Raw genomic sequence first — 23,058 nt, forward strand, 5'->3', positions numbered from 1 at the left:
GGCTGGCTGCTTCACCCTGTCTTTGCACCCTTCTCTGGGGCTGTTGGTCTTTAAAGAGCTTTAAACAATAGGTCCAAAGAAATCGTTAAAGCATGCAGATGTTTCCTGTTGTGTGTGTGTCCCATACCAAAATACTGTAAAAAACGGGGGAGAACCGTGGTGCTGGCTTGGTTTGTATTTATGCTGCTCAGCCCTCTCAGCTGCCTGTGTAACGCACATGAGTGTATGCATGAGTGAGCTTTGCCCTTGGTCTGAGCACACACACCATCCAGGAGCAGAAAGGACCATATTTCCTGGGAGATCCGCTGCTGAGGGAGCACTGAGATGTTGCCTGAAGCAGTTAATTACCAGTGTGCAGGGGAGATTTGCCTGGGTCTAAACAGGGGGGAGAGCCACGCTTCTGGCAGTGAGGTAAGAAGGATTGTCAAGGGGGTATGTCTGGAGTCCTGATGACAGTTGCAGGGTAGAAACTATGCTTCTGCTTAAAGCAAATATTTTAGGAATGTCCTTCTCTGTTTTCCTGTCTTCCTCCCCCCCCCCCAGTGTCTGCTGAGAACTTGAAGAAAAGCTTAAATGTGACAAAAGAACAGATTTTTTGAATGTGCAATGTAATATTCTGAACTTCCCAGCTGATACAGATGAGAATGACAAAACTGGGGGAAAAAATTATAATATCCTTTTGCTCTTAGGAAGAAAAATGTTTCAGAGTGGATGTGAGCTATGGCAGAAGGGACTCGTGGTCAGCAAAGTCTGCAGAGAGAGAGAGGGAGAGAGTAGAAGGGTCTGTTATGTGGGAAAAGGCCTTTCTGTTGTGGTGCAGACCACAGAGTGTTCCTCTGCAGCTGTGGGGGGTTCTTGCAGTGCTGCAGGGATGCTGTTTGTCGTCAGCAGGGGATCCCTGTCATTCTGAGTCTCCTTGACAACTTTGGCCAAAGGGATTGCTGCTCTGTTCAGTTGTCTAAAAGTGAGTTACCTGACTGTATTGCTGAGGTTTCTGGACTGATTCAAGGTTGGTGGTTTGCTGGGAGTTCTGTGTGCCTGCCAAGGGCACTCTGAGGTGCTGGGTGTTACAGTGTTGTGATGGGCTTTGAGCAGCTGGGGCTATACCATGAAATTGCTTTTGCAGGAGGTGCTTACAGATGTGTGCCATGAGGCTGCCATCTTGCCTGTGAGGTGGAGCATAAGCAAGATGATGCTTCTTTGCCAGCTGCATATTCCTTCATTTTGCCTTTGGCGTAGAAGGTATAAGTGTCACCCAAATGCTGAGCAGATTAGGCTGGGTTCATGTCAGCATCATGGTCTGGTGACAGTGGCATCTGTGCTACTGCTGAAACCTTTGAGTAGAGAGGAAGTACAGATGAGGCTGAATGTTGCGTACTCTGGTTTGTTGCTTATTCTGATGTTTTCTGCCTGATGTTTGGTTTATGGTCCTTGACTTCAGGGTTTCACAGCTTTGTTAAGGATGCCAAGACACAATATGAGAAGTTGCAAATGATGTACTCAGACACAGAGGACCTCTATACTGTACTGGGCCAGTACTTTCTGTTTGACCCCCAGAAACTGGCTGTTGATAGCATCTTCATAGAACTGAGTAACTTTAGAAACAGGTTTCTGGTGAGCAAGATGTCCTTTTCTCCTCTTAATTCTGAGGTGTTCCCTTCATTGCCCAGATGTGCCATTTTCTTACTCCTCTTCCAAAGAGGGTTGTTAACTGCTTTTGTGTGGTTTTTTTTCCCCTACCCAACCGTACTGCAGCCCCTAAGCAGCTGTTCCTCCTGTTCTGCAGTGAGCTGTCACAGAGAATCAGAAGCAGCATGATACAGATGATATGCCATGCAAAGCTCATGAAAGAGGAGGCAGAGAAGAAGCAGCAGGAGTGACAGCAGCGGGAAGAACTGGTAGACATGAATGCAGGCCTGAGATACAATTGGGTGTTTGGGACAGCAGACGGTTTGGACTAGATGCAAAGCTCTACTAATAATGTGTGTGGAGAGCTACAGGTGAAGAAAGAAATGCTCTGCAGCTGAATTCCCAGGGGTGGAGGCTTGGGACAACATGAGTGGGACAGGTAGACAGGGACAGGGACAACATGAGTGGGACAGGGGTGGAGGCTTAGGACAACGGGAGTGCAAATTACTCTCTTCTTTACTGAGGGGGTAAGTCCTGAGAGCAGCAATTAGCAGGTTTGCCTACAGAGCTTTAAACTTAGGTGTTGGACAAGTCATATCTTCAGTGATAGGCAAAGCCTACTAAGGTACAGAGAACATTGCCAAACCTAAGGGCCTTCTTAAGAGGCTTTTTGCCTATATAAAATGCAGCAAATTGCACAACACAGCAAAACCCTGTATGGCCATTCAGTGCTGTAGTCCTGCATTCTGTCTCCTCCCTTGTTTTCTTGGGATGCCTTGTTTTCGGTGTAGTGTCAGAGCTCTACTCCCCCTTCCCAAATGCAGGCGTCTGGTGTTAGGCTCCTCTATTGCAACCACATACATTTCAGATTTCTTTACAAATGTGTTTTCAAAGGGGGGAGGAGGAGAGGCCATAAACAGTCTTATGAGCTTTCCCAGTGCTGTAGCTGGAACCTGGGCGTCCCTAAAGCAGTGACACAGCCTCTGTGGGCTAGCCTAGCGATGACTGTGCGGACTCAGGTTGCTCATTCATCACCCCATCTGTACCCTTACCTCAAAGTGAGTGAATCCTACAATAGCAGGTACTCCTGCACCAAAGCTGTCCAGCTTTCTGGGAGAAGAGCGGACCTGGCATCCCTCCTGACGCTGCCCAATGAATGGCAAAACCATGTTCTGATGTTACTGTTGTCCACTTTCCTTTCTAGCTCCGTGCACGCTCAGGGACATGGATGTAGATCTAACCCTGTCACTTTGTAATAAAACAGCTATTTCCTTCACCTTTTTGCAATGTTACCTGTTACATTAAGATGTTAATGAGTTTAAGGTTGGAAGCTTCCTGAACCTGTAGCTGCTGTAGACACAGACCTGAAAGCTTACAGAAGTGACAAGTGACCTGTCTCAGCATTTGTGATTAGTCTGAATTCAGCCTTCTGTGTGGTCCAGGAGGTTAATGTGACTCTGCGAGTGCCCTGTACTGTCCCCACTGCATGGACTTTTTTCTCCCTTAGCCTGCTCCCCGCTACCAGATGCATTCTTCCCTTCCAACATACGGACTCAATTACTGTCCCTCTCTCTTGATTTCCTGCCTCTCTGGGTTTCCTGAAACACTCCCCCTCCTCCTGGCAGCTTGAACTCCCGCAGTGAGATGCTTTGCAAGCTCTCCTATTCCTCCCTCCCACTGCTTTGCTGCCTCTGACAAGGTGGTCCTGATCCAGAGCACACACAGATAAGGCTGCAGACCCACACTGTTGCTATAGCTGAGTCCCAGAACCCCAAGGGCTTGGCTTGCCACAGCAAAACTAGCCAGCCCGCTAAATGCATGCTCAGTGTCTAGTAGGGTTGTGTCCCAGCTCCTCCTGACAGAGGTCCCCACCCTGCTTCATCATCGTTCCTAGACTATCCTGTAGTTTTCAGCCAACTGCTTTATTTGCAAGACTTGGGGTTTTTTTTCCCGTTCCGTTCTGAGGCCATGGCTTCCTGAGCCTCTGCGCTTTGAAAGGAGCATCAAACTGCTCTGGGTTTCTCTTGGGTGCTGTTTGGCTTCCTTCCCGGAGATGTACTCCTGCAGAAAATGTATATGTTATGGCTTCTGCCTTTAAAAGCATGTGAAGAGAGGAGATGGAGCCCTGTCTTCTGTTAGTGGTTCTCTCAACCCCTGCCTGCTGCTCTGGGGGAGCCTCAGGCACTGCAGCATTGGGGTGCTGGAAATCTTAAGAAATCTGAGCTTGTTCAAGGGGCAGGGGGAGGTGGAAACAGTTAAATCGTGGAAATGGTTAAATCACACAAATTAACAAGTTAATGATTTCCATCCCCTTGCTGGCATGTTTCAGTTTTCAGAAGGGGGTCTGGCCAGCAGCTGTGCCAGCAATTGTAGCTCAAGAAGAGTATTTTCTTTCTGTGTCAGCTTTCATCCACAGCCCCTTTGGGTTCCCCTGGCTCCTGCAGATGCCAGGGTTTCCAGGGCTCCTGCTGCTGTGAGTCACTGTGTCTGTTTTCCCTCCTGTACCTGGTGATGGAGTTAGACGATGAGGCAGGATGGAAGTGGCACTGTTTGCCCCCTGCTTGCTTCCGGCCCCATCCTTCCCCCAGCAGAGGAGAGATGCTTTCCCAGGATACAAGTGACTCAGCAGCACTTGCAAATGGAAGGAAAGGCTGCACCTCTGAACCCAGGAGTGCAGGGGAGCAACTTAAGGTACAGCTTGGGGGAAGACCCAACAAATAAATACCTGTGGCTGTGCAGTCCTGTAATCAGCTTCAGATGTAGGAGCCTTATTGCATAATAAGGTTTATGTATTGTGAGAGAGAGATATTATATATTGTATAATAAGCTTTATTATAGCAAGCCTGGACACTGTGTTCCCTCATCTAAGGTCACTGAGCCCCAGCAACAGGCACGTGGGAATGGGTTGTTTCTGTGCTGTTGTGTGAGCTTCCCCTCAAGGGATAGTGTCCGTTCTCTCCTGGACCACTTCCCACGCGAGGAGCAGTAACTGCTTAGGGTCTCCGGAGTCTGAGAGCCCTGTTTGCCCAGCACCCACAGAGCCTTTTGTGTGAGACCTGACTAAACCCAGTACTGCTTTGCTTACCCACAGCAGGAATGCATTTGTTGAGCTCTGACATCAGGAGCATCACCTTAAATGTGTAACACCTCCCTAACTTCCTACTTACCTTCTCCAAATGCCCTTTCCTATTGCAAGCAGCAGTGGAAGCATGGAAAGGGAAAAGCCCAAACTTCTCAAATCAGGTAAAGTACCAAGGGTTTTTAGAAATCCTTGAGTACGCTAAAGCTGGAGGGGCAGTAACTGAAGCACAGAGGTGAGGCAGGGACCCTAACCATCAGTGTCACAGCACCCTTCCTCAGCCTTCCTGTCCCTTTGTCTGGCTTGGGCTGAGTTCAGTCTGATGTTCCCATTGGGCCACCACCCTGTCTCATCCTCAGAGACCCTTTGGAGCAGTGCAGACCCTCCACTTGGGCTTGGCACAAGTGGATGGGTAAGGGTAAGAAACTAGAAAGCCCTAAGAGATGCCAGTGGCTTACTGCTGTCACTCAAACCTGCTCTGGAAACTGAGAGCCCCCACAGGTGAATTTGGACTGGTTTGCTCCGAGGAGCATCTCTGCCAGCCAAAGTCCCAGTGCTGTGGCCCTCCTAGGAGCTCCCCAAGGCTCTGGTGACTTGTGGGGTGTATACCTGCACCCTCCGTCCTTACAGCCCCCTTCACTAGCCCCAAGCCCGGGCCTGGTAGCCAAGTTTCACGGCCCAGCTCCCCCCCGCTCGCCGGGCTGGGGCGCTGGTGTTGCCGGCAGGTGGCAGCCTGTGCGGGCGGCACGCGCAGCCTGTCGCAGAGGTTTAACGGGATTGCGCAGCTCCGGGTTTCTCCGGGAGCCGTTGTCACGGGAACGGCGACCTGCGGCGAGCCCGAGCGCCCGGCGTTAACCCCCTCGGTGCCGCGCCGCTGGGAGGCTGCGGTGAGTGCGCTGGGCCTGCGGCCCCCCCCTCCCCCCGCTCCGGCTCCGCAGAGGCAGCGGGAACGTGCAGTTTGTTGTGGGCTGGGGGGTTAATGGCGTTTTAAAATCTGCTTCTGTGATGAACGAGCACAGGGCTGTGCCGGGGGGGGGGGCAGGGACGGGGATGGGGTGCAGGGGAGCTCAGACTCCTGCCTGGGTGTCCTGGCCCTCTCGTTTTCAAGCTTGGGAGAATCCCACACCGACAGGGGACGATAGGCAAGGATGGGTGCGGTGTCCCAGATTCCCAGCTTGGGAGGCGGGGGTGGAATGTCCTACCAGTGCCCGATCCCAGCACATCTCATCCTGTGCTGTGGCTCGGGCACCTCCTCTGGGTCTGTGGCTGGACAGGAGAGGGCATCAAAAATGCACTGCCACGGGGGGGGGGCGGGGGGGGGTGTGGCAGCACATGTGTCACCCCTGCACATGGCTCCCTGAGGGGGGTGACACCCCTGTTGCTAAGGAGGGTGAGCAGCTGAGGCCAGGCTAATCTCCTTAGTGGCCTGAGCACCATCACGGGAGTGAAAGGGAGATTAGAGGGCAGGGTGGCATTAGCAGCCTGGGGGGATGCTCATTGGAGAGGTGCAAGGAGACAACTGAGCCATTGAGCCAAGCAGAGAAGGAGAAGACCCTGGGGGAGATCAGCGGAGGAGCTGGAGAAGCCTCCATTAGCAGCAAAAAACCCAACAGCTGGGATCTCTAAAGAAGCAAAAGGCTTTAGACAGCATGCCCAAAAAATCCTGGCGGAGCCAGCCCCCACCCTCCTCCCCAAGAGAAACGTGTTGCCAGGCAGTCTGGGTCCTAATCCGTTCCCTTCCATTCAGAGCGGGGGAGGTGGATGCCTTCCCACCCCCATCATACCCATGGGGCACACAAACATTCTCTCAAAGCATATACAGAGTGAAGATCTGCTGGATTTTACCCCATACCTGAAACATGGAGGAACAGGACATGGAATATTTATTGTCTCTTTCCCTGATCCATCTGTGGCAGAGCAGGGTGTGAGGCTGCTGCTCACAGAGCCACTGTGAAGGAGTCCAGATGCAGGGCTCCGTTCCCTGTTCCTGCCACATCAGTGTCACAGGGTCCTGTGTTTTCTTTGCAGGTGGCTAGTGGGGCTGGAGCGATGGATGTTTTACAGGAAGCTTTGCAGTCCAGCAGCCTGTCCCACTGGAGCTGGGGAGTGTGGCAGGGTAGGTGCTGCTCACCAGGCTGGGCCACTTCTGCACCTCTTCCCACAGGGAGCTCTGCGGCTGGTAAGGGAAGGAGAAAGATGGTGCCTACTACTTGTACTTGGTGTTTGTTCCTTCCTCTCAGCTGTCAAGGAAACCATGGCATGGTTCACATACCCAGCTGGTATTGCTGCAGTTGCTGACATGTTACGTTCTTTTAATCCATATTCAAAATAGCTTTTCCAGTCCTCCATTTGTGCTGGCTTACACAGCACCTTTTGCTGTGCACTCCCACCTGCCATCGTCTGTTCTTCTGCCCAGGGATGTGGACCAGGATGCCAGACTTTTCCTTAGAATTATAGTCATATAATGGTTTGGGTTGGAAGGGACCTTTAAAGGCGCGTCTAATCCAAACCCCCTGCAATAAGCAGGGATATCTTCAAATAGGTTAAGTTGCTCAGAGCCCTGTCTGACCTGACCTTCAGTGTTTCCAGGGATGGGGCATCTACCACCTGTCTGGACAACCTGCTCCATGTTTCACCACCCTCATCATAAAAAACTTCTATCTAGTCTGAATCTACCTTCTTTTAGTTTAAAAACCATTACCCCTTGTCCTGTTGCTACAGACCCTACTAAAGTCTTCTTCCAGGCTGAGGAAGCAGACTCATACCTTTTACATCGATGAGTGTCATCAAGACGGGACTGTTACACTTCTGCGAGAAAGGCTTCCAAAGAGCTTGAAAGAATCGAGGTGGTTGGGGGATATATGGAGATACCCCCAGTGCCAGCAGCTATAAGAAAAGATAGAAAGAAGGGACTTGTGCCATGTTAGGCACAAGTAGAGAGATCAGGAGGGTTTGGAAAAGGAGACAGCTTGGAAACAGGTTCAGGAATGACAGGGTTTGAGGCAAGCAGTGTGAAGAAATGTTAGAGCAGCTTATGCACTGTTGAAAGTGGTCCCTGTATGGGAGATTCTGTGCAGAGGGGATGTGATATACTCACGGTGGAAAAGAAAGCAAAGAAAAACAGGACTCAAAGCGGGAGTGAGGACACATGGTGCTAGATCTGTGCCACAGAAGTGGCCGTGAGCCAGTGACCAGACTAGAAGAGTGGGGGAGGAAGATCTCTCAGCCAAGCATTTGGAAAAAGGAAACGAGAGTAGAGATGTAAAAGAGACAAAACTACAACTTTTCTGTTTCACATATAGGAGGAGGAAGGTCAGAAGTGTGGAGAGAAACCTCCAACTCCGTTCCAGCAGCCTACGGTAGCAGTGGGATGTTTGTTCATCTTTTACATGCAGAGAAGGGCAGGGACTTAAAGTACTTTAACAGACTCTTCTGCCTTTTGGCTTCAGTAGGGTCCAAGGCTAATGCGTGGTTAGCGTAGCCTTGCTGCCCCTTGCTTGGTGTCTGCGTGGCAGACATGTCTTGGTGCTGTTGGACACACAGGGTGCCCACGGTCCTCCACAGGTAATGGGACCATGGCTGTGAGCGGCTGCAGCCCAAAACCTGTAGGTACGTATGACCTATGTGCAGCACCATGCATGCTCCCGTACACCACCTCGGCTGTTGATGACAACATGTCCTGTGTCCCATTGACATCCCCCTGATTTGGTTTCACCCCTCTGGCCCTTTCCCAGAGGACCACTGTGTGCTCTGATCGTAGGAAGCTCTCCTGCTGTAATCAAAACCCTAAGAGGACTCTCGCTGCCTTTGCAGCTATTTCAGACCCAGCTTCCCTTGGAGGGGGAGGATTTCCCTTTCCACACCTGCAAAAACAAGCAGCCCTGGCTCAGTGCCTACAGGGTGTAAGGGCCAAGAGGGCTGCCCTTATGCCACGCTCACAGGGGTAGGAGCTGGGGAGCGGGGTCTATTTACCAGGCACATGAGCCTGAACTCTGCCTGTTACTGTGGGATTTCCTTGCCCTACCCTCTGGGTCTTCCCCCTTTTTGCTCTTTTCAGAAGCTGATTTCAGTGCAGTGTGGTGTCTGTGTGGTCCTGTTGTGATTTAACCCCAGTGGGCAGCTAAACACGACGAGCCACTAAATGGCTGAACACACCTGCCTGCTGGTGGAAAGTGGTGAACTAATTCCTTATTTTGCTTTGCTTGCACACTCAGCTGTTGCTTTACCTGTTAAACTGCCTTTGTCTCAACCCTTACCCTTCTAGTTCTGCCCCCCTTCCTGCTGGGGGGAGTGAGCAAGCAGCTGTGGAGGGGGCTGAGCTGCCCACTGGGGTTAACCCACACCAGGTCCCAAGCCTGTGCTGGTTTTGGCATTGCCACGGCGTGCCCTGAGTATGTGCGTTTGTGGAGGGTCCTGCTGGAGCTGGTGCTTCTCCAAGTCCTCCTCCCCATGAACCTCCTGTCTGATGCTTTGTGGTCCCCAGGAGCTCTCCCAATGGGACATATTGTCTTTCTCCATCACCAGTTGTCAGGCCATTTCTCCATCCCTCGTCACGGCTGCCAAGGAAGACAGGAGCTCAGCATGTGAGCCTTGTCAGCTCTGAGCTCTGACTCCTGTCCTGCCCTGGCAGCTGTGTCTATTCAGCCTTGAGCAGCTCCATCCCTAGACTGTAAAGGAATGGGAAAAGCCACTGGGCTTCTGCTTAATAGCTTAAAGGACCCGTTGTGGGGGAGCGAGGTCAGCAAAAGGGGAGTGCTGCAGCCAGCTCATTGAGGAAGGCGTGCGGACCACAGCAGGGCACGTACACAATAGCTCAGTGTCCTTCTCCAGTCTGGCTCAGTGCTTGTCCTACCCTCAGAGCTTCAGCCACATGATTCAGAATTGGTTTGTGGTTGGAGTAATTCAACTAGTGTCCTTTTCTGTCACCTCGATGTCATATGTATGCCATCTGCTCCCCACCACACAGCAAGTTAAGGCAGAAAATGAATCACAAATTACACTGCTGACCAGGCATCTAAAGGAAAGAGAGCAAGGGCTGAGCCAGGCTGGATGCAAGGGGACTCTTCTTTCTCAGACAGGATGAAGCTGTGGTGCACAGAGCATACATGTTACCCCTTGTCCCATTGCTCAGGCTGTTGCCTGGTTTGTGGGACAGAAGATGATGATCACCTTTAGCCCAGGTAGTGCTAACCCAAACTGAGCCAGGAAAGCAGGGCAGGCTGAAGCTTTTGCCAGTCGGTGCAATCATGCCAGGGCAAAAAATCTGTGTATCATGGGAGGAGGCAGTAATTTCTGAGTCTTCCTCAAATGTTTTGCCAGTTTTCTGTAAAGCCACTGCAATCTCAAATCAGATCTGCTGGGAATGACCAGAAGTAGTATATTTGGGCATGGGTTTCCAGCCCAAAGATCCCTTGGTCAAGCCAGAAGTCCTCATTGCTCAAAATACTATTAATGTTCAGTAGCTCTGGAGTTTTCCATTTGTCCTGCTGCTGATGACGATGGCATAAGAAGCCATTTGATAAAGCCCACCTTGATTTCCAAAGGGGTCTCTTGCAGTCTCTTAAGGAAGCTAAGCTCCTGTGGGATGAGAGGGGAGATTCCTACCAAACTGCTAACCCATTATTTTAACAGGCTAAAAGGCAGGGGGAAAGGTACATCAGGAAAACTGTGAGTAATAGGAGTATTTCTGACAATATTTCGGTAGTCAAAAACAAAAGACTAACTGTGAAGGGGCTGCAGAGGGACCTTACTGGGTGCTTGGTGGCTTATAGCATCTTGAAGCGGCTGTCTTACCCTGTGTGCCTTTTCCTTTTAACATCCATGGGGATTCTCTGAGCTGTCTGTTACTACTTGGAGTGAAACATGGGATGTGTGGGGTGTCCGTGGCTGAAGTTAAAACCCAAAAGCTCCCTCTGAGATCTAGAAGTCCCTGGGAAAGGAAGGAGAAGAGGGAAAAGCAACCACTGCAGTGGCTTTTTTTGTTTTAAATGTGCTGCGCTGCCTGCAGTTCTGGCTCCCCTGCCTGAGGAGGGCCACCATGAGCTAGGTAAGGTTGCAGAGGGAGGGAGCAAGGGTAACCGGATAGACATGGAGCTGCTTAATTCAGAAAAGGAACATGGAGGAGGCATATGAAATTATACACTGGAGATGTTTGTGTCTCTTCTGTGAGAGCTTGAATGAAGCTGGGAGGGGCAGGCTTAAATGCCAAGCTGTAGTTTCACAGCCCTCCTCTTTACAGGATGTTACAGATGCTTATGGTTTATATGGGTTAAAAAAAGCAGCTGAATACATTTATGGAAGAAAAAGGTGGGAGGATGTGAGAAAATTCACTGGTTGAAAAAGATGAGAGAGTGTCAGCGGGGGCATGAGGGAGTTCTTGGAGCAGAGGTGGAGGGAGGGAGCAGTCTCCTGGGTTCATGCTGTGCTGCGAAGGGGTTTGGTCTGGGCGAGAGCCGGGCTGCGGGAGGAGCGTGGCTCTGCCCAGAGGAGTGAGAAACTGCTGCTGCGGGTTGGGGCTCGGGGGAGGGCTTGGGGGATGTGGGAGAGCCTGGGTGCAGGGCGAGCGCCTGGGGAGAAGGGGCTGCTGGATCAAAGGAGGGTTTGCAGAGAACAGAGGACAAGCGGTGCATTGAGTACAGACTCCTGCTTTCTTTCAGCTCTCTCTAGCTACACTACAGTCCAGCTGGCAGCTGGGGGGACATCTCTCACCCCCCCCTGCTTTCTGCTGTAGCCCCGAGGGGATCAGTGCACAAAGCCTGGCAGCTCTGAATGCTCCCTGTGTTGTCTGAGCAAACCAAATGCTTCATCCCCACTCACTGCAGGACAGAGATGGGAGGGCAGTTCTCATGCAACCCAGCAGCAGCAACCTGAGACTACCCGTAGGCGCTGACCCACCAGCAGCACCCACACAGTGTCCACACATCAGGGTCCAGCACCAAAAAATGCCCGCCCTGCCAGCAGACCTGGAAGGGGAAGGGAGATGGTCGATGTCTGGGTTTGGAGTCAGTCCCTTCCCGGCCAGGCTCTGTGCGTGATCTGTCTGCATCAGACCCGCTGTGCACAGGGCAGAAGTGCTGCCCTAGCTGTCTTCTGTGCACAGCCCACGTTTCTCTTCCTTTTCTGGTTTGTGCGGGTGGAGGAAATACCCAGAAGTGATGTCTCCTGCCTGCTGCACTGCTGGTCAAAGGGACTCTGTGTGGGGCTGTGTCTGGGGAGTGGGGCAGGGAGAGGCAGATGCAACAAGGAGAGGTGAGGGGCAGTTTTGGGGGTGAGAGAGTGAGAGAGGGGTGCTGGGTTTGTGCTGGCTATTTAGCAGGGTTTGCAAAAGTCTTGTAAATCCTGTGCAGGAGCCTACAACTTCTCTCCTTTGCACAGTTTCCTTTGTCTGCCCTTGGTATTTCAGGAGCTAGGGTGACAACATGAAAGGTTTTCAGTCCTGAAAGAGTTAATTTCTCAAGCCTGCAGTGTCTGGGCGGTAATTCAGCTGCTACTTTATATTCCTGAGCAGGTCTCCTCCCTTCTGCTGTCCCCTCCCAATCGTAAAAATACATTTTGTGAGACACTGAAGGCAGGAGCTTGTGCAGGCAGTGCTGCGTGGCTGTGCCGGTGCCTGCCTGTGGCTGTGCCGGTGGTGGTGCTCAGCCGGCCACGCTCATCCTGTGCCCTCTTCCACTGAGTGCCCTAGTGCCGGCCGGTGCTCTGCAGCTGCTCTAATTCAGGGATGGTGTCTTGAGTGTAACGTCATGAGCTGGATGAGCTTGGGCTTTAAGCTATAAAGGCTTCTTAAGGGTAGTTGCTCCCTGAGCCTTGTTACTGGGACACCAGTGTTTGGCTGCATCTGGAAGGCAATGCCGGGCGTAAAGGTATAAGGCCAAAGTGCAGAGCATGGGGGGATTTGGGGGGCTCAAGTTCTCTGCCAGCACAACCCCACAAGAGCCTGGCAGGCAGTATCCTCCCTTACACTGCCGCTGTCCTCTCCCACGGGCTGTGCAGGGGCCTCCTAAGGAGGGGTGTCCTGAGGTCTGGAGTCCCAGCCGGGTCATGGTGTTGCCTGTCAGGAGCTACGCCTGCTCTCTCAGGAAGGGGGGAAGACAGGTGGTTGCCTGAACCCTTAATGTGGTGCATTTTGCAGCCCGTGACCTCATGGTGGGAACTTCTCGATTCCCCAGTATCCTGAGGTCAGGTAGCTCCTCCAGCTCAGCCAGCTGTGGCCACTGCCACAGAAGAAGGTGGTCTGTACCAGAGGTGGCCTGAAGGTGCTTCTCCCCTGTTTTTAACGATGCCTTGTTTTCAGAACCAAGCAAAACCAGCAAAGCCTGCGAAATGACAAGAGATGGAGGCATCATTGAGGAGACGGTGGTGATCATCAGCTGCTCGAGCTAGACATTGCCCCTGGATAAAGGCAGAGCACTGCTGGACCTGCGAGAGCTTTCAGTAAGTAAAGTTTCATTCTGGGATCTGTGCATGGCTATGAAGGATAATTTATTTTCCTTCTTGCTCTTGGGGCTGTTTGTGCCATTTTGTGTTGTTTTAGCTGTCCTGTCTGATCTTTAGTCTGTCCCTGGAGACAACTGAAGGGTCAAAGGCTTCAATCAAAGGGAACAACATCATCTGCAGTTCTCGTGCTGGAGCACACTGGGCAGAAAGGCAGGGACAGAGTAAAACCACAGCCCTCCCTGCACGTGGATCAGTGCTGGGGTACCAAAGCAGGGACCCAGGGTCTTGTCTTGCAGGGTGCTGGCTCTTGGTGCAATAGTTTACAGTGGGGATGGTTCTGCCCCAGCTCATGCATTCTAGGCATTGAGTTGTTTTCTTGTTCTAATTTAAAATATTTGTAATGTTGAAGTCATGGAGTGATCCATAACAGCCCAGCATCATCTGGGACCAGCATGCAGCTTGGCTGCTGTCACTTCCCTGCAGGAGGAGGAGGCCAACTGATCCCAGCCCAGGTACGAGCTGGGGTACCAGGAGTGTAGAGAAAGAAACAGAGTGGCTGGGAATGCTCTTGGAGAGAAGGCAGGTTGGCATTCTCTGGTCTGTGAGAGCCACCCAGGGAGGGGCGAGCCAGCACTGGCAGTGCAGCAGGGTCTGGGGACCTTTCAGTATGGCTGGGGTGACCCAGCACAGGGCTTCCTGTGAGAGCTTGTGCCTGCCTGAGCACTACTGGGAGCACTGTCCCTCCTGGGGTCACACCAAGGCTTTGCAGCTTTTAGTTTTAGTGCACTTTTATGTTCAATAATAATACAATTCTACTTTTTGTAGCACTTCAGGAGTTCCTGGGGCCTGTTATCACATCACAGGTTGGAAGCACTAATACAAAGCTGGGCTTGCTTAAGAGAGTGTGTTCTCCTGTGCCAGGTCAGCCCGGCAGCCCTGTGTGGCACGTGGCACGGCCACCAGTCCCATCATGGCAGCAGCTGCGCACGGCAGAGCTCTTTGTGCAGGGCACAATGCCTGCTCACTGCTTCAGATGCACTTCGTGTCTATTATCTCGCTGCTATCCCAGGTGCTCGGCTCCAGCATGCAAACTCGGTGGTGCATGAATCGGAGAGAATAACAGCGAGCAAGCGGCTGCAGATGGGCCCTGGGGAAGAGGTAGGTGCATGCCTGCATACATGAGGTTTGTGCCTGAAAGAGAAAAACACTGATTGTAGAGGGGAGAAGAGTTGCCCCAGTTCAGCATTGAGCAGCTGGTTGGGCAGGATGGTGCTGGTTGTGGTCCAGGGACTCCCCACACTCAAACCTGGCTAACCAGGAGCCCATTAGAACCAGGAAGGGATGAGGAAGTAAAAAAGGGCAGGTAGGATAATTAAGCCAACGGTCACTCTGCCTGGGGCATCAGACTGCTCATTGAGGGGCCAAGAGCTGTGCCACCCCCATGTCAGGGTGATGGCGGGCTCTGCCAGTCCGGTAAGTGCAGGTAGGAGTTGCCTTTGTACAGCCAAATGCCTGTGGCAGCATTTAGCAGCCCTGGAAAGCTGCAGGATTGAAAGAGAAATTGGGATGCATGAGCTGCACCTGGGCCAGCCTGACGCCTTACCTGAGAGCTTTTATTTTCCTGTCACAGTTCCCTTAATATAAAGACTTTTTTCATGTCTTTGCAGTTGTGGGCAAGTTGTGCTCTGGTAGCACTGTGTTATCATGACAGTTTGTAAGTACAAAAGATGGAGAAATAAACACTCTTTTTGGTATGAAAACATGGTCTTGCTTCCATATCATAACTCTGCTGGTGCAGAGACAAACCTGGAGCCTTGTGGTGCTGAGCCACAGGGTCCTCATCCAGGCTGGGGTGGGCAGCTGGAGCAGCACTGCGGTTGCCTGCAGTGGGCTGGGTGCTGCCACCACTTCCCAGGAGGTGGCTGGAAGTCCTGTTCTCACCACAGCAAATCCACATTGGCAAACCTGGTCTGAGAGCCCAGGCGTGGAGTGGGCTCGGGGGTGGAGGTGTCCCCCCTGCCCAAATGTCACCCAGCCTGAAAGCCAGGTAGTTGGGGGATCTGGCAAGGACAGGAGCCCCTCTCACTGTCCAAATACTGTGATGGATATTTCCCAGGGATAAAACAGTAAGCAGAGCCCTGGTCACACCACTTGAGCCTTTCTTGTCCCCAAAGGTGTACATACATGTGTGTCAGCTCTGTTACAGCAGTGTCTGTCCAGGTGACCCCCATGGAGGGGTCCTCCTGCCCTTGCTGTCATGTGAGTAGCACCAGCCAGGCCACCAGCTGAATTTAGAGGTCAACCGAGCCAGAAATCGGCCAGCCTGCGTTCCCCGCTGCTCTGCTGGGAGGAAGGACAGTTTCTCCCAGATGGCCACCTTGGAGGGACAAATGCTTTGCCACGTGCTGGTAGCCCTGTTTTGGTGGTACAGGAGGAATTCATCCTTGCAACTGGATCTGTGCATGGGGCTGGAGCCAAGGGTGAAAGCCTGCATCCCTTGTGCATGGACAGCCAAGCCCTGGCTGTGTTCCTCATCCTGGGGCCAAGTGCGTGTTGCAGCAGTTTAGAGTCCTGCTGGCATCTCATGGTAGGTACCCCATGGGCATCTGAATCCCTCTGTGGTCAGCTCCATCCCCCCTGCCCTAGGCAGCACTGCCTTTACCTTCTGCCTGTGCTAGGGAGCAGCCTCTGCTCCACTCCCTGGTGCCGTGGTTTAGAAAGATGGTGGTGGGACATCACCAAGGGGGTCCTGTGTATCCCCTGGAGCTGCTCCAGCCTCTCCTGCTACAGCAAGCTGCCACCAGTACCTCCTCCCCCTCCTCAGTCCTCCTCCCTGCCTTCCCCATCCCCCCCATGGGCATGGTCTTGGGAGGACATGGCCATCAACCAGTTCTGTGTGTCAAAATGTCTCTGCCTCTTACCCAGCCCCTTTTCCTCTTCAAGGTGTCCCTGTTGCTGCAGCAGGTGTGGGATGGGGCCAGCCACCAGCACTGACTCCATGGAGCTTTCAGGAGCTGGTCCCCACAGGCATGGACACACAGGGGACTGCTGGGATAATTTAAAAATGAGGGCAGAGACCTGATTATTGCCCTAGTTTGTGTCAAATTTCAGGGGTTTTGGTTTGGGGTTTTTTTTTAGCATACTTTTATAAGCTCATCAATGACAAGTTGCTAACTGGGGAGTGGGAGGCCTGTATTATTGTCCTGTGAAAATGGGAAAAAAAGAGGCAGGATAAAATAATTGTCTAAAATTGGCACTTGGCCCAACCAGAGAGACCAGGGGGATGCAGGAAAGCCAGGCTGGGGTGGCCTCAGAGAAGCCATGGGGCTGATACTTAGGGGGTGGGCACATCCCAAAGCTCTGCAGGGGTCAGCAGAGACCTCATGAGCTTCAGCAGGGAGAAGTGCTGCATCGCCCTGGGGTGCTGCAGCGGTGGGGGAGGATAGCTGGTTTCTGACAACATGAGGCACCCACCAGCATCACGTAGAGCAGTGGGCTCCAGATTTTTTGATTGCACACACACACACACACACCCCGCTACATTTATTGGTGTATAAATAACCTGCATGTACTGCTGGGCTAATATGTACACTGTAAACCACAAACTAAAACAGAAATTTAAAAATAATAGGGTAGAGATTAAAACCCCACTATTTTAAAAGGGGGGGTGGTAGTCCCGGGGTATTTTATTTATTAACAGTACAAAAAGTATTTTCTTCCTGCACCCCGGTGGACTATCATGCATTCTGCTTTGGGAACCATGGGATCAGAGGGAGCCAACCCAGCCTCTTTCCCCATCTGGCACCCACAGGCCCCTTCCCCATGGTCACCTTTTCCCCGCCCTCCGGATGCTGCCCTACACAAAGCAGCTTTGTCTGCCTCTTTCTCTTCACCTCCTCCTGTCTGGCAGCCCTCCTTCCCACCCTGGCACCTGTCCCATCTCCTTCTGCAGTGCAAGGACCCTCCTTCTCTATTTATCTCTGGGGAGGGGGGTCCAAGCCCTATTGTTGCCCCATTGCAGCTCGCAGGGACACCCCTGGCTGTGCCCTGTCCAGAGGCGAGGGGGAGGATGGCAGGAACTCCACCCCACCAGCCCTGGCACCTCTCCACACCCTGGGGACCTGTCACACAGCTGCCACTGGGGTGAGCAGTGGGCACTGCTCCCCAAAGCCCTGTGACGCCAGGGTGGCACAGGGGGGCCCTTTCCCTCTTCCGTGGCATGGCTTTACCAACTGCTTTCCCTTCCCTGTGTCAGCAGGGCTGTGTTGCTTGGGGTTCACCCAGGAAGGCTCCGCCAAACCCCCATGTGTTGTGAGCCCTGTGGGAGAGGAGGGGAAGTCCCCAGGATGAGTTTCTGTTTCCCAGCCTGAAACCAGCAGTGGCTTCCAAACCTTGGCCAGCAGGATGTGCCTGGCACCATGCCACCCATGTCTTTGTCCCCTGCAAGGAGGACATGCCCCAACACGGCCGTCCCCAGTCCCATTCCTGCTCCCAGCCCCCCCAGCAAAGCCCTGGGTGGTTTGGCTTAGCATTGCTGCCCGTTCATGGGGAGAGGGTGCCAAAAATACCCCTCCCCATGCTGGGCCAGCCACACTGTGGCACGACAGTGGTGCCCACAGCATCCCCCCCTGTCTGCCCAGTTTGCCTTCATCCCGCCTGGCATCCCTTTCCTTCCCCTGCCTCCCCCTCCCTGCTCTCCTCAGCTCCATGACTTCAGGCCTTGGCCACAGCTACTGTGAGCTCCACGGGGCCGAGCTCTTCCAGCCCCCAGCCCCCAGCCCGGCTGGGGCAAGGGCTCTGCCCCGGGGGAGGACAGACCGACCGAGCAGGCTCCAAACAGCTCATGCCATTGCATTGCCGAGGCCACCGCCAGGTCACACAGGCTGCGCAAAGGGCGAAACCCCACCACATCCTCTTTTGCCTGGTCTCCTGCAGCCCCGACACTGGCTGAGGGCTGGCCCTGCTCCTTATCACGATGGATGAGCTCTTGGCAGCCCCCGAGCCCCCCGCAGGGCCGGCAAAGGGCAGGCATCCTCCCCCACTCCCCCCCCCCCCCCCACACCCCCCGCAGTCACCCGTCACCCCCCCGCAGTCACAAGGTTTCAGCCAGCAAAAGGCAATTTTTTATTCCATCTTTGCACGCTGGGCTTAAGCTGTTAAAAAAAGTAATAGAATAAATCAAAGTGTCAGGAAGTGGATTTATGGAGCAGGAAGGGACAGGATGGTGAAACACCTCTCGCTCCCACTCGGGAGTGTGAGGCTGGGAGAGGAGCCGGCTGTATCGGGAGGAAAAATCCCAGGGGGCTGTCACGGCAAGGGGCTGGTGGGGAGCGTGGTGCCATGGGCTGCGGGAAGGGCTTTCTCAGCACATCACCTCGTCCCCCCCGGGCTGTGTGTCTGTCTGTCTCCCAGGGCTGCCCTGCCCCCACTTCCTCCACCCCACCCCCCCTCACATCTGGGCAGCAGCAGCAGCTCATTTTCCCTCTGCAGTTGCGACACTCCGAGCCACGGGATGTTTCTCCCCAGCCTGTCCTGGTCCCCCGCCGCAGGGAGGGGTCGGGGCTTGTCCTGGCTGGGGTCCCCGGGCACAGTATCTGACACATCTCCCTATCTGCTCCTCCCCCAGCACCGAAAAGGGAGCCCAGGCACCACAAAAGGCGAATCACCTCAGGGTTGGAGAAGGGAGAGTGGATCGCGGCTGGTAATGGGGAAGGGTGACTGGATCCCTGCCGGTGATGGGGAAGGGCAATTCAGTCCCCCAGGACTGGGGAAGGGGATGTAGCCGTGGCCACCACAGTCCCCTCGGTGGGGTGTACAAGGGTCTGCCCTGCCCTTCCCCAGAAATGCAGCTGGGAGCCCACTGGTGCCACCCACAGCCACTGCACCCTCTGCCCAAAGGCCTGGGGGACCCAAGGATGGGGGTACCCCAAGAGCATCCCCACTGCTGCAGCTAGGCTGGGGCTGAACCACCCCCCTGCCACCAGCCTCAGCACAGCAGCAGCACCAGGATGGGCAGGCCCCATCCGTGCCTTCCTCTTCCCATTGGAATAAATACCATTTATTCAGAAGAAACCATTTTATTATTTTTTCCCAAAGAAAAAAAGCAATATAAATATTAGAGTATAAAACTTGCGTGTAACACATCGACATTGGTCTATATGGGTATAAGAAGGATATAAGCATATATATAATATATAAGTATAATTCAATATTAGACACATTGAAAGGGCAAACGTGTTTCATTTCACGTACACTTGGAGCACAGACCACATGGAAAGAAGATACAGAGAAAATTGAAAATACTGGTGTCCACAAGTTAGTTACCAAGATTAAAAATAACACGCCACTAAGTACACGACACTCACTACGCTACCTCAGATTGCAGATTAAAAAGAAATATAAAGACTATGATTCAGCTACAGCATTTCTAGAGGGGGGCAGGTGGCAGCTGCGGGGGACAGGGTGGGAACCGCTCCCAGTGCAGCCAGCGCCAGAGGTGGCTGGATCCAGATGAAACACGGCAGATGCTCCTGCTGCCCAGGGTTTGGGGAGGGGGCAGTGATGGGGTGACTGCTGCCATGCTGGGGCCTAGCTGAGAGGGCTGGATCTGCTCGGGTGAGTTATGTGTTAGTGATTAAAAAAGGAAAAAACAACACACATCCCCTGGGAAATCCTGCATGGCCCCTTCCTGGCCACCCCACAGCCCCTCTCCTCGTTCTGGCTACACACAGCTCCAACTCCGACTCCTCGATGGGGCTCAGACCTGTTTTGGTTGGGAAGCCAGCCTGGTGCAAGGGTGGTGGGTGTGTGGAAAAACTATTCCTCATCCTTCAATTCCATCCGCGCGGACAGCCCAAAGCCAGCAGGAGCATCACCTCTTCCAGGCTGGCCCAGTGTGGTCCCATGTGACACCCCCTCCTTGTTCCCCAGCTCCCAGGCTTTGCAGCATCACCCCGCGCACCCACCCACACACCCCCCAGCTCTTGAATCCCTTCTCCAGGTCTGGTCCCCAGACACAATCAAACCAAACATCACTTACTCAATCACCAATTCTGCACCAAAGCCACACATGGGCAGCTCCGTGGATCTCACCTCTTTGGGTAAGACCCCAAATAACCCCCTTATTTGGAGTCTACACCCCAAATAACCCCTTTATTTGGGGGTCTACACCCCAAATAAGAAGTAATGAGTTTCCCCATCCTGCTTGACTAATCCCCACCCACCCCACCCCCCACCCAAGGCAGCCCCAGCACAGAGGCTTGGGCAGCTGCCAGCGCATTCACACCACGCTGCATGGGCATGCGAGGACTGCTCTGGGTCCTAACTGCGCTAGTGCAGGTGTGAGGTGAAAGACGTGCATGCAGACACAGTGTGCAGAAACGTGAAGTATTGTCCCCTGGTCCCCTTGGCGGGGACTTGGCTAGATGGTTGCCTGGCAGCAGGGGAGCAAGATTCTCTTAGCTTTAATTCCAGAAGAACATTGACTGTACATATAAATATTTACTGCAAAGAAGGGATGAGATGTGTCTGCTCTTCGGAGACCCCTAGAACCACTGGGGCAGCTGTCGCACACCTTGGCATGCTCCTCATTGAATTCCTTACCTCTCAGACATCAGATGGTTTTTTTTGTCTCATATATCAGGCCATCGGTAGTTACACATTTGAAAGAAAAAAAAAATTAGGATGCAGCTTTGCCATATTCCCTTTGACTCATGCAACATAACACTTTTTTTTTTTTTTTCAGGTAACAGGTAAGCAGGAACTGAAGCACTCCCTACAACTTCTCAGCAACAAATCCATCGCTAACATTAACTGGGGGTGAATTTTACTAATGGAAAGTTTAAGAGCAAAGATCTGGAGCATGGGCTCTAACCTAGGAACTTCCTTTTCCTTTCCAATAAATGATTGAAGGTCTATAAATTAAAAGATCCACGTTAAAATTATTTACACTGGGCAAAGCCGTGCACAATCCTTGTGCCTTTCTCAGACTATCTGGGAGCAAACTGGATCCACAGACGTGGCAGAAGGCCTTCCACCCTTGCATATTCTAATTCCCGAGGGGTTGTATAAAATATTAGCAAGTATTCACAGGGCACTTGTTTGCATTCGGTTTAGCTTCTGGATTGGTTTTCATCATGAGATCTAACAGCAGCAAGACGCTGCTCCTAGCTCTGATGATGATGAGATACATTCGCAGCGTTTCCTACTTCTTGAATCACAAAAAAAGTTCACATTCGTCCTCCGGCCTGGGCTGTGGTTTGAGGGAGTGCTGGAGCCGGCTGCCCTGTAGCTCTAAGGTCTCCTTCTTCTTCTCTACTTCTTCTCCTTCTTCCCAGATTTCTTCTTGTTGCCTCCTGAGGAGGCAGCGCTTTTGGCATCACGCTTGCCAGCAGCGTTGGTGAGAGTGGCAGTGCTGCCGGGGATGTAGACATTCTGCCGGTAATCGGGGACGTGCTGCAGGGTGAACTGGGGACCATAGCGGGCGCTCAGCCCCATGGTGCCCGTCCCGCCACCCAGGGTCGAGTTGCCGTCAGCAGCTTCTGTGGGGGATGCCAGAGGGGGGGGGCAAAGAGAAGGGCAGGTTGTTAATGCTGGCCAGAGCCCCCCCCCAAGCCCCAGCAGCCCCAAAAGGCTCTCACTGGGTGTCAAACACAGACCTCGGTGCCACCAACCTTCACCCCCACCCCTCATTACCCTTAAATGCTAATTCTCCACAGGACAGCTGCAACCTATATGCTGGGGAGCAGGGCACAGCCAGCACCAAAATCCCTTGTCTTCATGTCAAATTCTTGCTAAAGGTTTGGGACTGGGGCTGGAGGCTGGCCGGGGTAGGGCAACCTCTCCTCTGCCCTTGGCAGCAATGGGGCTGCCTGTCCCTCCCTGCCTGCCTGATACTGTCTGCTCTGCCCCCCTCCCAGCTTCTGTCTCCACAGAACCTCCCCCCCCGCCCCCACCACCACCCCCCGCGAAAGCAGCCCATTATAAATATTTTGTACAGCCATAACCATTAAAAATGCATTAAGGGAAATCCAATATTTTTCTTCCGCTGCATTTAAAACCCTGCCTACAGTATTTCTCCAGCCAGGTTTATTCAGGGAGCTGAGCACATGAGATGAGAAAGAAAATTCCTCCTGTGCAGTACCGCAAAATGGCTCTAGGAAGCCAAGCACAAAGCAAATCGTTGCTGAAGCACATCTGATGGTTCAGATCTGGGAACTGGGGGCGGGGAAGGCAAATTCATTCCTGTCACTCTGCAAAGCCCCAGCATGGAGACAGCAAGCGCAGGGGCGGGGAAGGGCGCAGGGCCCCCCCGGGATGTCGTGGAACTGCTGGATTGTAAAGACCAGATGGAGGAAAGGGGGACGCATGGAGACAGGGGGAGAAATGAGCATGGGGGGATGGCATAGCATGAGCGATGCTGTTGCCATGAGCTGCTACACAACCTGCTCCAGTGGGATCCTTCCACAGCCCTGCTCAGAAATGATTTGCTAAACCCCTGCCTCTGCCTTGGATACTGTGGGTCCCGTCTCAGCCTTTTAACTGCTTCATGCACGTGGCTGTGGACGTGCTCTCCTAGGAGGCTGGAGAGACCCATCAAGGGCACCTGGAGGGCCCAGGGCAGCATCCAGGGCAGCTACTCCCAGCTTTTACAAGCAGACAGACAGAAAAACAACGAGTAGAGATTGTGGGCTGGTCCCCTTGTGTTTCTCCTCTCTCCACACCAGACCTGTGAATGCCTCTGTGTTACCTTTGCTTCTCCCTAAACAGATGGAGGTGGCTAAGCCAGCCAGAAAGCTGGACAAAAAGCTGGGCCACATCCCACCAGCCCCCTGGAGGACTGCTGTGTACACATCCCCTCGCAGAGGTCAGAAGTATGAAGCAACTGCAGTTTGAAAAGTTACAGCTGCTCTGCT

General features: G+C 53.0%; 1 protein-coding gene and 1 long non-coding RNA gene across 11 annotated transcripts in view; one reads left to right on the plus strand and one right to left on the minus strand.

The window, feature by feature from the left end:
- Positions 1–423: 423 nt before the first annotated feature.
- On the plus strand, positions 424–21,000 carry LOC119151965. Of its 2 annotated transcripts, none has more exons than XR_005105633.1 (4): positions 424–5,595; positions 6,737–6,887; positions 13,002–14,302; positions 20,889–21,000. It is a non-coding gene; the product is annotated as an uncharacterized LOC119151965 (long non-coding RNA). The 2 variants fall into 2 exon arrangements; XR_005105632.1 differs by having other exon boundaries at positions 425–5,595; positions 6,737–6,824.
- The window catches only part of LOC119151961 (protocadherin gamma-A4-like), a 79,627-nt gene continuing 75,774 nt past the window's right edge, over positions 19,206–23,058 (minus strand). For all 9 annotated transcript variants that reach the window (XM_037396370.1, XM_037396376.1, XM_037396374.1 and 6 more), the window contains one exon: positions 19,206–21,684. In XM_037396370.1, the coding sequence (XP_037252267.1) occupies positions 21,458–21,684 (227 nt within the window). In that variant the 3' untranslated portion in view covers positions 19,206–21,457. The remainder of the gene's footprint in view (positions 21,685–23,058) is intronic.

This window comes from Falco rusticolus, chromosome 8 (genome assembly GCF_015220075.1).
Source record: "Falco rusticolus isolate bFalRus1 chromosome 8, bFalRus1.pri, whole genome shotgun sequence".
NCBI lineage: Eukaryota > Metazoa > Chordata > Aves > Falconiformes > Falconidae > Falco > Falco rusticolus.